The sequence below is a fragment of the Rhincodon typus genome, chromosome 26 (genome assembly GCF_021869965.1).
Source record: "Rhincodon typus isolate 14 chromosome 26, sRhiTyp1.1, whole genome shotgun sequence".
In the NCBI taxonomy this organism is placed as follows: Eukaryota; Metazoa; Chordata; class Chondrichthyes; order Orectolobiformes; family Rhincodontidae; genus Rhincodon; species Rhincodon typus.
In genome coordinates, this window is record NC_063357.1 from 18,704,736 (window position 1) to 18,717,213 (window position 12,478).

Consider the following 12,478-nt stretch of genomic DNA (forward strand, 5'->3'; position numbering starts at 1 on the left):
ATTGGATTCTTTTGTATGTAATAGAGAAAGATGATCTGTAATCATGTAAGTTTGTCTGTTTCACTGGTTATGGAAGTTTGATTTTCTTGGATGTTTTGAGACATATCTTGTTCTTGTAGTGCAGTTGTCAATTTGCTCATATAGCAGTCCTTTGTGTACAGTTGTAACCTGATCATGAATGCAATTGTTTTACTGTCCCAAAAACAATGCACTGGAAATAATTCACATTAATTAACACATTGCTAGAAGGGATTAAGCCTGTTTATCTTCAGGTGGTTTGTCTTTTTGTGTGGGTTGGTCAGCAGAATAAGCTAATCTCAATATAAATTTAGAAAATATCTTGATTGCTTTTGATCCATGCTGGTATTATTCTTTAACAGTAAGTGTGATTAGGTCTGTTTGAACATGGAAACAGCATAATTCTTGACTGACAATTTTTACTCTCAGCCTTGGAGATGTGTGCACATCAAGCTGTTTATTTAGTGCAATCAAATTTTTTCATTTATTTTCACTAAAAATACTTTGAAGCTAATTTTTAACGAAGACTTACTTCCTTGAAAACAAATCCCTGTATTATTGTTCTGCTGCACAAAGAGTATTATAGATGAGGTAGGCCCATCTTGTTGATCTTTCCGTAGAAACTGATTAATTACCCACTCCTCTCCTATAGCATTTATTGTTCTGTCTAATGTCAGCCCATGCCATACACCAATTTGGCCAAAAATAGAAGAACAATTTATAAGCAGGTCTCGTCATGTTGCGTCTAATCCAGTTGCCTAAAGGAACCTGAATCTCTCCCACATCGCCACTGCCATGCAGAAGTATCAAAAATGTGACCGTTCACAACTGAACCAGCGACGGTCATCCACATGTCACCTTACTTCAATAATTTTATTTTTGTAAAACACTCATCCTTTTTTCACTATTCCACCACCTATCTAAGACACTATTTTTCTTTTCTCAAGATACTAGTTGGGACTTCAGGCATGATTTATTCTTGGTATCTTATATGATTGTAGATGCCAATCTATCATTTCATTCACTTTCTTCAGATGCATTTCTTGTACAGGTCACCTAAAGGTTTAGCTTGAAAATGAAAAGGTCAACATCAATTTTCCATTTAAATAGAAAAACAGATTCATCCAGTGATTCCAGTTCCTGTCCATTTGGTGGTAATATTTTCAGGAGAAGATTGGCATTTCTGTCTTTCTTTCAGGTACAAACAGAGGTCCCTGGTTCTCCAATTTTTGTAATGAGGCTTGCCAAACATGCACGCCATCTTGAAGTCCAAATCCTCGCTGATCATTATGGCAATGCGATTTCCCTATTTGGCCGTGATTGCTCAGTTCAACGTCGACACCAGAAGATTATAGAGGAAGCTCCAGCAACAATTGCTACCTCATCAGTGTTTGACAACATGGAGAAGGTGAGTATAGGAGATCTAGCTTGTACCGCTGAGAGACCTATTTAAATGAATTATCTTTCAAATGGAATAAGCAACCGAGTAATATCAACTGAAGGGGTTATGAATCTGTGATCCATGAATTTCCAGGGATGTTGACTTTTCCAAAGAGCCTTGCACTGGTAGATGATGGGCTAGGGTGGCGGCTTTCTGGATGGGGACCCAGCATAGTAACAATTGAGGCCAGTTCGCTGAGTGAAGTGAGGCACACAGGCCTCAACATGGATGCGTGAGACCTGCTGATGGAATTGAGACCAGGCAAGTGACGTGAAATAAGAATAGAAACGTTTAGCTTTTTACTTACTTGAGGCTGATGGGAGCAGTGCCTAGGACAGAGGAGCACCGAGGCAGATGGATGTTTGAGGTTGCGGGCACATGGAACAGGCAAACGACAAATATCCATTTGCACTCAGCTGAGGTGCTCTTCTGCTAGTCCTGTGAACTTCAACAGTCTCTATACTGGATGGCAGTGCTGGCTGTAAAATTGAGAGAAGCTGCTGGTCTCCTCTCTGTGGTGTTCAAGGTGTTGTGATGTGCCATTCTAGGTAATATATAAGATTAATATATCACCCACTTCTAAACTTGCTGTTTCTAGATGTATATCTGTGTGGGCATTGATTCTTGAGGTGGCAGGACTGAGTATGAGGAGAGATCGAATCAGTTAATATTATATTTGCTGGAGTCCAGAAGAATGAGGGGGTTCTGTCATTCTAACATGATGAGATAGGGTAGAAGGAGGAGGGATATTCCCAGTAGTGGCGGGAGTCTGTTCACCCAGAGACTGGTGAGTCTGTGAAATTTGCTACCATGAAAAACAGTCAAGGCTAAAATATATGATTTCAAGAAGTAGTTGGATATAGCACTTGGGGCTAAAGGGATTAAGGATATGAGGGAAAAGCAGGAACAGGCTATTGATTTGGACGATTAGACATGATCATAATGAATGATGGAGCAGGTTCAAAGGGTCAGTTGGCCCACTTCTGCTTCTATTTTCTATGTTTAATGCCTTGCAAAATACCTTCCCCCAAAATGTGTTCAGTGTTCTAAATAGAAATAGTTGAAAAGTCCCCTTAACATCGACTGATTTATTTAAAAAAAAAATTTAAGGTGGTGATCTGTAATTTGTTACTTTTTGCCTCACTGACCAATCCTCGCCACTGCCTACCTGCACTCACCTATCACCATCCCACCTACCTTCCTCAGCCCGACCACTCCTCTCTCTCTTTATTTCAGAGCTCCATTCCCCTTCCCCCATTTCTGAAGAAGGGTCCCGACCCGAAACATCAACTTTCTTTCCTGCTCGTCTGCTGCCTGGCCTGCTGTGTTCCTCCAGCTCCACACTGTCTTATCCCATAAAACTCATCACAGGTTTCTCATGTTGAATGAAGTTACTTGAAACAATTCCTTGTCTGCATTCTTACTTATTGGGAAACCAATTTGCTCCTTACTGTTAACCTACTAATTGCTGAAGTTTTGTTTTCCAGTGTGCAGTGAAGCTAGCAAAAATGGTGGGCTATGCAAGTGCAGGCACAGTGGAATATCTGTACAGTCAAGACGGAAGTTTTTACTTTCTGGAATTAAACCCTAGGCTTCAAGTGGAACATCCCTGTACTGAAATGGTGGCAGATGTAAACTTGCCTTCTGCACAGTTGCAGGTGAGTTATGTGTGATAGTTAGATTACTTTAGGAATTCTGTTGCACACTATTGGTAGTGTACGTTTCTCTTTATCTCTCTCCTTGAGTTTCTCAAAAAAAAGTGCTAAATTTGCTTGACTGATACATGTCTTTCTGCTCTTTCATTTTTCCTCAGATTGCAATGGGAATCCCTCTACACAGAATCAAGGATATTCGGATGCTGTACGGAGTTGCCCCGTGGGGGGATTCACCAATTGATTTTGAGAATTCAGCAAACATTCCTTGCCCACGTGGTCATGTGATAGCTGCTCGTATCACCAGCGAGAATCCAGATGAGGTCAAATGAAATATTTAATCTTTTAATTTTCTGCTACGGGCAAAATGATCAATTTTTGTTATTTAACTTCAATTTCTCTCATAGTTTCCTACGAGGCTCCTGACTCGCACAAAATATTGTAGAAGTGTACACATTTACAGATTTTTTCAAAATTGCACATCATTTATTGTTCACTTGACAAGTGTAGACTATGTATTAAAATGTACCAGGATAAAATTTGCAGCCTGTTACAGTTCTGCCCTTTCTTCCCTTCCTCTGGAGAAATGCTGTAACTCTGATCTGTCTGAGATTTGAAACTCCTGGCTAGTTTGAAGTAATTTCATTTGAATGGTTTGTGCTTTTATAAAAGACTAGCATTGTAATTGCTATCACACCAGGCACTCATTCACCTTGGGTTGTAGACCATTATGACAGCTGGTCAATATTATGTTGTGTCTTTAGCTTGCATTTTCCACTTCAGTGCTGTAATATGGAAGTTTGTTCCCTTTGTTCTGTAACTTTTCCTTTTTTCAATAACCAGGCTAAGATAGGCGGTAGTGTACACACCCATTTTCTATTTGTTACTGTGCACATTGTTATACACTCTGTGGGCTAATGTTTTGAGTCTCTATATAATATTTCAATAAATTTTAGTATACTTTGCACAACCTCAAACCAAGAGTACCTATTATTAAAATCAGACCTATATGTGTTCAACGAATACAAATGACTTCAAAAGTGACTGAACTTTAAATCAACTTGAATGAGAAGTAACAAATCTGCATGTTTGGGTTAGATGTGGCAAATGAGTGAGTAATACAATTGAAAGTAATGCAGTTGTGAAACTCCCATTTTCAGATGTTCTTTTATTCTGTCTGACAGGGTTTCAAGCCAAGCTCTGGCACTGTGCAGGAGTTGAATTTCCGCAGCAGTAAGAACGTCTGGGGTTATTTCAGTGTGGCAGCAGCAGGAGGCCTCCATGAGTTTGCAGACTCTCAATTTGGACATTGCTTCTCGTGGGGTGAAAACAGAGAAGAAGCCATCTCGTTAGTACTTTGCCTGACCATTCTTTCACTGAAACCTTACACAAAATTTTCTATATTGATAGAGTCACTATATAGAGATCTTGTCCAGTCTTTAAGAAATGTGTTTTTTTTTGTTCATAATTTCCATTCTTCAGCAATCTGGATTCACTTTGTATCAGGAATTTTTGGTAGGTGGCTTATCTGCTTCCTAACCTGTACGAATGTTCCTTTGATTAACAATGAGGAGTAAATGGCTCCCATCATTCAGCTACCATTTCTGATTTTCTTTTGTGCCCCTATTTCTCTGTGCGCTCTCACTCTCTTCCTATGACCTCCTAGTTGGGAGGTGTGCAGTTTAGGAACCAAACAGGATGGGAACTATTGGAGCTGCCTGTTTTTAAGAGACCCAAAATGGCTGGACTTTTAAAAAAGCTTGCTGCAGCATAAGTGAAAACAATGGGCCTTTGAGAAGAAAATTATTCCAAGGCAAAACAAAATATTATCTGAATGGTAAGATTCCAAAGAAGGCAAACACAGTGATAAAGAAGGTTAAAAAAGTTTTGGAAGTTTTGCAACAAAACACAGAAGAAATGATGAAATTGTAACTTTAAAAACTTGGAAAATCACCACAATAAGTAATTAATTCTAGTCTCATTAAGAATATGTTTGGCCATAAAAACAGCAGCTAAAGTTATCTTGCAGAAATTAGCTATGTCTTTGAAACTATTTACAATATTATTAAGTTCTAGTCAATGATTCTTTAAATAATCACAGAGCTAGATTTAAAATTTTATAACAAATGCACTAAGGAAAAATATTAAAAGAGATGCCTGGCATATCTGGTCTGATAAGCTTAAAAAAAGTTAATAGAAATAATTATAAAAACAATGAGGGGCATGGCTTAAAAGAGGACAGCCAGTAACTTTTGAATGCAACATAGAAAGACCCCAAGGCCTAGAGATTACAATAATTATTAAGTATCATAAAAAACTAAGAACCTAGGGCTGCCCATAGGAGTGTCCATCATTGATCAGGTGTTTTACAGGATTGGTACCAGAGAAGAGAAGGGGAGGATACAGTAACCATGTTGTATCTGATTATTGTAACACAAACTGTATAAAAATACTGCTTTTTACCGTAAAAATCAGAACGTGTCATTGATCTCTCTTCTGATCTGAGCTAAAGATTAAGGGGATGACTGCGTCCTCACATCAAAGCTAGACTTGGGGAAGATTCTTTGGCCTTCTCCCTGCACTAACCCAGTTTTTGCTTGAATAAAAGTCCACTATATGCCTGTATCCTGTCTGCCTCCTGAGTCTTTGTCTTTGGCTGGGAGAATCTCGCTCCTACAGATTGGCATAGTCAGCAGGATCCTCTGCTTGAAGCTGGCATACCTTGGGCCACGATTGGGTGAGTATGTTTCTTTACCACCCTCTTACGTAGTGTGGCACTCGGTATCTGAGAAGCTTCCATCAGTTAGGGCCAAAAACCTCTTTTAATTGGAGCGAGCAGGAGGAGACAGAATTACAGGTGTGGTGGTATGGGCACCCGGTGCGGGAACGCACAAGTAGAAGCAAGGCTACAAGTCTCAAGTGCACGAGTGCAAAAAGAAAGGAGACCGGTGTCTCCGGTACAAGAAACAGGGAGATGGAGAGACTTTGGTGCAAGAAAGCAAAAAAAAAGCAAGGGGGCGAGTCTTTGGATGTGAAAAGCATATTGAAAAGAGCTTAATAAGAGGTTGAAAATCCTCAAAAAAACAAAAGAAGTGGACACAGTCGGCAGGGAGTCTGGGACAATGGCAGGAAAGAACTGGGAGAAAAACCAGTGGGATCCAGACCAGTCTATTCTGCAGACTGTGTTTGAGAAAAATAAAACCTTAATTGAAGATATAACAGACGACTGTTGGAATATTGAGGGAATTGAATCAGAACAGAAAGCTTTCTGGCTGGGTCAAAAGAAGAGAAACAGACCAAAGGGTTAATCATCTTTGTGGCTCTGTTTAAGTAGAATGCCAAAAAGGCACAGAACCAAGCTGAGATTGCTGCAGTGCTCATAAAAAAGAGGGCGAAAGACTGAATTTCTGTGCAGTGCTAGTTCACTGAACTGTGTAGATGGGTTAACTCTTTGTGGTCTGATTTGAATGCACCTTTGTTGTCTGCTAAATGTCGTCCTGTGCAATTTGTGTGTTTTTGTTCCCTGGAGCTCAAAAATCCTGGGATGCCTTAGTTTGCATTTTGGGAATGTTTGGTGATTTAAAAGTGTGATATGTGCCATGTGTGAGCCAGTAGAGAGCACATATGGTTAATGTAATGTCCGTTTAAGAAACGATCAGTGGTTGCGTGTCGCAGAAATCTGTGACAAAATGTTGATTTTTAAAAGGATGATTCATAAAGCTTGATAAAAATTCACCTTTTTAGAATTGGCTCCATGCTATGTTTGGTTTTGAGTAAATTTTAATTCCATAAATTACCATGTTTGGAATTTCACTTTCCGGCCAGAGTGAACTTCCAAATACTGTTCTAACACGAGCGAATCTTTAATTCTGGAATTTAAGGTTTGCTCATTGTAATAGGAAATTTGGAATCTTGGAAATGCAATTCTCATTGAACAAAATTCTAATGGTAAGCTCTAAAATCTGAGAAAGCTGATAAAGGAATTAGGAAAGGCAAATTTAACAACGGTGGTGGGTTTTTTCCTAAAGTATAACATCTATTTTGCAGAAGGAGGAGTAATGGATGACGTAATTACATACAAGAGTTTACGCCGCTCTTTCCATTTTCTGTAGTAGAATACTAATTAATCCATTTTGCTTGATGTGGAATGGATGGATACTTTCTTAGAAATTTTGAATCCATGTATGGTGTTATTTTGCTGCTACCGGGTGAAGTAATCTGCAGGTAGAACTGAAGGATTAAAACAAACACAAATTAAGAAAGTACCTAATTGAGCTATGAGCAGAAATTAACCAAGGGAATGCTAAGAAGTTAGCAGCAGTTGTTACAGGGAACACATACCAACAGGGAGCCTGTGGGTCACAAATAAAAAGAGGTGTGTTTCGTGTGCAATAAAGATGGGCACTTCGCCAAGAACTGTCCCAATAAGAAATGTGAGAACTTTTGGTTCCGACATGAAGGCATGCAGGGACAAGGATTTAAACAGCCAATTTGTCAATGGCAACAGCAGTGAGCAGACTATCATACAACTCACAGCAGCAGAGTTGCAGAACTAATCATGGACAAATGATGAGTAGTGGCCTTTGGACAAAGGGAAGGGGATAACCACGTATGTAAACGCGCTGTTAGGGGGCTGGCAGTGCAGTATGTTAATAGACGTTGGAGCCTCTATCTCTATTACAGATTTGGATTTACCATTAACAAATAAAACTTTAAACACAGGGAGTGAGCATCGGCCCCCAACTGACCACTCTCAGCCCACTGATTGAAATAAAAATTGCTGATTGTGTAATTGATGTTTGTATTTATGTGTATAAAAATACTAAAGATAGTGGAACAATTTGGACCCATAATTGATGTGCGAGAAGCCAAAATTAAATGGACTTGCCAGTTTAAATTTAGAAAGTCAAGGATTGCATGCCTCCTTGTAAGTGTGTGCACTACCACAATAGAGTGGGAATGTGATCCCAAGAACCCCTGTCACAAATTGGCAATGATGTGCCCCAAATTATGGGCAACCACCAAAACCGAGTGTGGAAGATTAATCGTGCAAGCTGTTTGAAATACTTGGGAATGTACACCCACCTAAAAGACAGTATCCCATCTGACCTGAAGCCACTGATGCAGTTAAAAAGATTGTGAAAGATTTGGAGAAGCGGGGAATACTAAAAGAAACTGGTTCCACCACTAACTCCCCAATTTGCCCAATTTTAAAAAAAAACCCAATAAATCATACAGACTGACAATTGACTATACCGGTCTAAACAAATATGCAGATTAAACAGTGCCTATTGTGGCAGATCCCAACACTATAATTAAACAACATAGGGTCAGAAGTCAAGATCTTTCTGGGTCTAGACATATCAAACGGGTTCTGGACTGTGTCTACAGACCCTGAACACCAGTATAAATTCGCGTTTAGTGTAGGCAACAGACAATACACCTGGACAAGGCTACCACAGGAGTTCCACAATGGCTCTACTATGTTCCACCAGGCAATGGCAGATGTAATAGCAACAGAAAGGAAAACTGTAATACTAGGGATGAAGAAACCAGTTACTGATACAGGATTAAGACAAGTCCTAGGACTATTTAATTACTGCAGGAACTTTTGTAGAAAATTATAGCGAGCAAGCCAGGCCCTTACAAAATCTTACCAAAGGAGGGTGGGCTAGTTCAGAGAAAATTGAATGGGGACCTGAGCAGGAGATGGCCTTTGTCAAGATCAAACAGACACTGGCCTCAACACCAGCACTAGGACTCCCTGACCTGAAAAAGCCCTTTTACCTCTTTTGCAACGAAAGCAATGGCAATCAATCTGCAGTAGTGTTACAGAGACACGGAGACCAGCTCTGGCCTGTGGGATACTACGCAGGTAAAATGAATCTGATTACAATGGGACAGCACTCGTGTTCGAGCCATCCAATGTGCTACCTGGGCAGTAACGACATCCTCTGCCTTGACACAACTAGGGAAGGTGATATTACACTCTCCACATAGTATAGTCTAGCTATTGGAAGCTGACAAACTGAGAGGTATCGCAGACAGTCAACGAGCCAAATGGGAAGTTGCACTATTGCCAGGAGACAAGCACGTGGAACTGGTTAAAGATAATAGAGAGAACCCAGCAAGCTACGTGAATCGGGAAGGAGAGACACATGATTGTATTCCCCTTCATTGAGCAGGAAGAAGAGAGACAGGGTCAAATTAAAGGAGAGCCATTTGAGGGGCCAGATGTGAAATCTGTGTTTGTAGAAGGAGCATGGAAGTATTATGATGGTGAGACCTGGACAGGGTGGGCCGTGGTTAATTTGAAAGGGGAGCTTTTGGCAGGAGAAACGATAGACGGATGTTATTCCGCACAGGCAGCCAAATGCAAAGCACTTACTGCTGCCCTACAGTTAGGTAGAGGACAAAGGGTTCACATCTACACAGACAGTAGGTATGCCTTAGGTGTAGTCCGTGACTATATGATGCCATGTGATGAGGTTATGTTACCTCGAATGGAGGTGGAATTCAGCATGAGATCCTAGTCAAGGACCTAGTGGCTGCAGCAATTGAGCCAAAAGAAGCAGCAGGAATTAAAGTAAAAGCATACAAACAGTCGGCTACCTGAATAGAGCAGGAACAATTAAGCAGACAGTGCAACAAAAGCAATGTTAGAACAAGAAATGATAACGATAGCAGCTGTGAAAGGGCAAGAAGCCAAAGATGATGAATGGAACATTTTAAGTTTACAGGCAGCAGTTAGCTCAGAGGAAAAAGCAGAATGGATTAAAGATGGGGCAGCATTAAGAACAAATGAAATTTGGAGAAAGAAGGAAAAGTAGTAGTCCCCACATTCTGCCACCAGGAACAAAAGCTGCCTGTTCTTGGTTTCAACTTTATTGTTCCATTGCTTGGGAACACTAGGAAGGAGGAGCAGGAGTAGACCACTTGTTTGATTGATTCTGCACTACCAATCAACTAGATCATGGCTGATTATCTACCTCAGCACCATTTTACTGCACCGTCCCCATATCCTTTGACATTGTTAATATAGAAAAATGAATTGATCTTTCCCTTGAACATAATCAATTAAGCTTTCACAGTCCTCTGGGTATGGAATTCCAATGATTCACCACTCTTTGAGTGATTAGTTTTGGGTCTCATTTTTTATTTTTGGTGTAAACATCACATAACCAACAAAGACAGTAGGGAACAATGTTTGGATTTCACCTTAATGTGTGCAGGCTGTCAAGGTTGCTTCACATGCAACACATTCTTTGCTTTTGTTTTGAAGTTCCTGTTATTCTGCAGATAAAGTTGGCAGCACGGTGGCACAGTGGTTAGCAATGCTGCCTCACAGTGCGACGCACTCGGGTTCAATTCCAGCCTTGGGTGACTATTTATGCAGAGTTAGCATGTTCTCTCCGTGTCTGTGTGGTTTCTTCCGGGTGCTCTGGTTCCCTCCCACAGTCCAAAGATGTGCAGGTTAGGTGGATTAACCATGGGAAATGCAAGGTTGTGGAGAGAGGGTGAGTGGATGGGTCTGGGTGGGATGCTGTTCTGAGAGCTGGTGCAGACTCGATGGGCCACATGGCCTCTAGCTGCACTGTAGAGATTCTGTGCGTCTATGATTTTGTTCACAGAAGATTTCTACAATCAAAAACTGAAATATATATTTAGAAGATAAGTTTATGATATTCGTTGAGGGACTAATGCTGGGCAAGATATCTATCAGCTTTTCAGAGAGTGCTTCAGGATCACTTTATTCACCCAAGTATATGTCTTACAGGTTTAACATTAGAGTGACTGATGACATCTCTGGCAATGCAATATTTCTTTGGTAAGGCAGAGATTCTGAGCCAAAATTCTTGGATTGAAACCATAGCTATGACATCTGAGTTTATCCATTTGGCACACTGAGGGGAAGTGGTTAGTTGCAACCATGGGTGATGGAGCCCTCCTAGCCTTAACATCTTAGAATTTGGAATATCTGCAAGTGAATCTGTATTACTTGGCAGAATAGTCAAGACAGTTTTCACCCTCTGCATGAAAAAATGTACTGCCAGTACCACCTCTAAGTTTGCTTTACATGTTACTGTATATATACAAATATATGTAGCTGAATACTGAACTTCATGTTGAGTTCCAATTCTTCGTTAATCCATCAATGCTCAATACCTGGGGCTTGTGTGAAAATGACCATTAATTTTTATTTTATCCCAAAATAGAAGTATTTCTGTGCCTCTCTGAACTGAACTGAACTTTAATTGTTCAGGCTGAGCATTGATGTTATGTTCTCTTTTTTTCTAGATTTGAAATCACTACTAAACTGGACCACAGCTGAAGCTTTATTTTGGCACATGGTGGTGTTTTCTAGTGGGAAATTTTCATGGTTTGTTATTTCTCACACTATAGGAACATGGTGGTGGCACTGAAGGAACTGTCCATTCGTGGTGATTTCAGAACAACTGTGGAATACCTCATCAGATTATTGGAAACTGAAAGCTTCCAACAGAACAGCATTGATACTGGCTGGCTGGATCGGCTCATTGCAGAGAAAGTCCAGGTATTGCAACTTGGCAAGTGGGAAGACCCGTGCAACTTTTCAACTTAAGTGCACAAAATGGGTAATAGAGGACTGGGTGGCAATTACTTACCCTCTGTTTTATGTTGCATAAAAATAAATGGTGGGGGAAATTGGGCAGGGTATATCACCTGTTGCCGTTTGTTTCTTTGTGGAAATACTTTACAATATACATTAGGATTTAAATCCTAAAACTTAAAATTCTCAGAGATGTCCAAGATGGAATATTGTGGGAAATTTCTGATAGAGGCCAAGATATCTCCCTTAATCAGCGGCCGAGATATCTCCCTCAATCAGCGGTTTACAGATGTCGGCCCTGTTTATTGGTTAATTAAATGAGCAATTGGGAAGAATCAGTCACAAAAGCCTACAATCCATTTCCAGTCTCCTCCTCATTTTTAATATGCCTTTAGATCGTGCTGAGACCCAACTTGTTGAGATGAAAAAGCTGTGTGGCACTATGACTCTCCCTTTCCTGTTCTGCACTATCCCATGCAAGTTGATTGTTACTGGTAGCCTACTGATGAGTAAGTGGTTAATACAGTGCAAGCAAGCAGTGTTAATGTGTGCTATTTAAGGTGGAAATGAGGAGAGATCTTTTCCGGAGGGTTGTGAATCTGTGAAATTCTCTATTGCAGAGGGCTGTTGAGGCTCGATTACTAAATATGTTCAGACCTGAGATGGGCAGACCTTTAACTAGTAAGGGAGTCAGGGATTATGGGGAAAAGGCAGGAAAGTGGAGTTGAGGATTAACAGATCAACTATGATCTCATTGAATGGTGGAGTAGACTCAAT

The 12,478-nt window shown here is 40.4% G+C and overlaps 1 protein-coding gene across 3 annotated transcripts in view; it reads left to right on the top strand.

Moving 5' to 3' along the window:
* acaca (acetyl-CoA carboxylase alpha) overlaps nucleotides 1-12,478 on the top strand; it is a 269,320-nt gene that overhangs the window by 50,336 nt on the left and 206,506 nt on the right. For all 3 annotated transcript variants that reach the window (XM_048612563.1, XM_048612564.1, XM_048612565.1), the window contains exons 10-14: nucleotides 1,217-1,426; nucleotides 2,947-3,117; nucleotides 3,273-3,434; nucleotides 4,296-4,459; nucleotides 11,515-11,665. In XM_048612563.1, coding sequence (XP_048468520.1) covers nucleotides 1,217-1,426; nucleotides 2,947-3,117; nucleotides 3,273-3,434; nucleotides 4,296-4,459; nucleotides 11,515-11,665 — 858 coding nt within the window. The remainder of the gene's footprint in view (nucleotides 1-1,216; nucleotides 1,427-2,946; nucleotides 3,118-3,272; nucleotides 3,435-4,295; nucleotides 4,460-11,514; nucleotides 11,666-12,478) is intronic.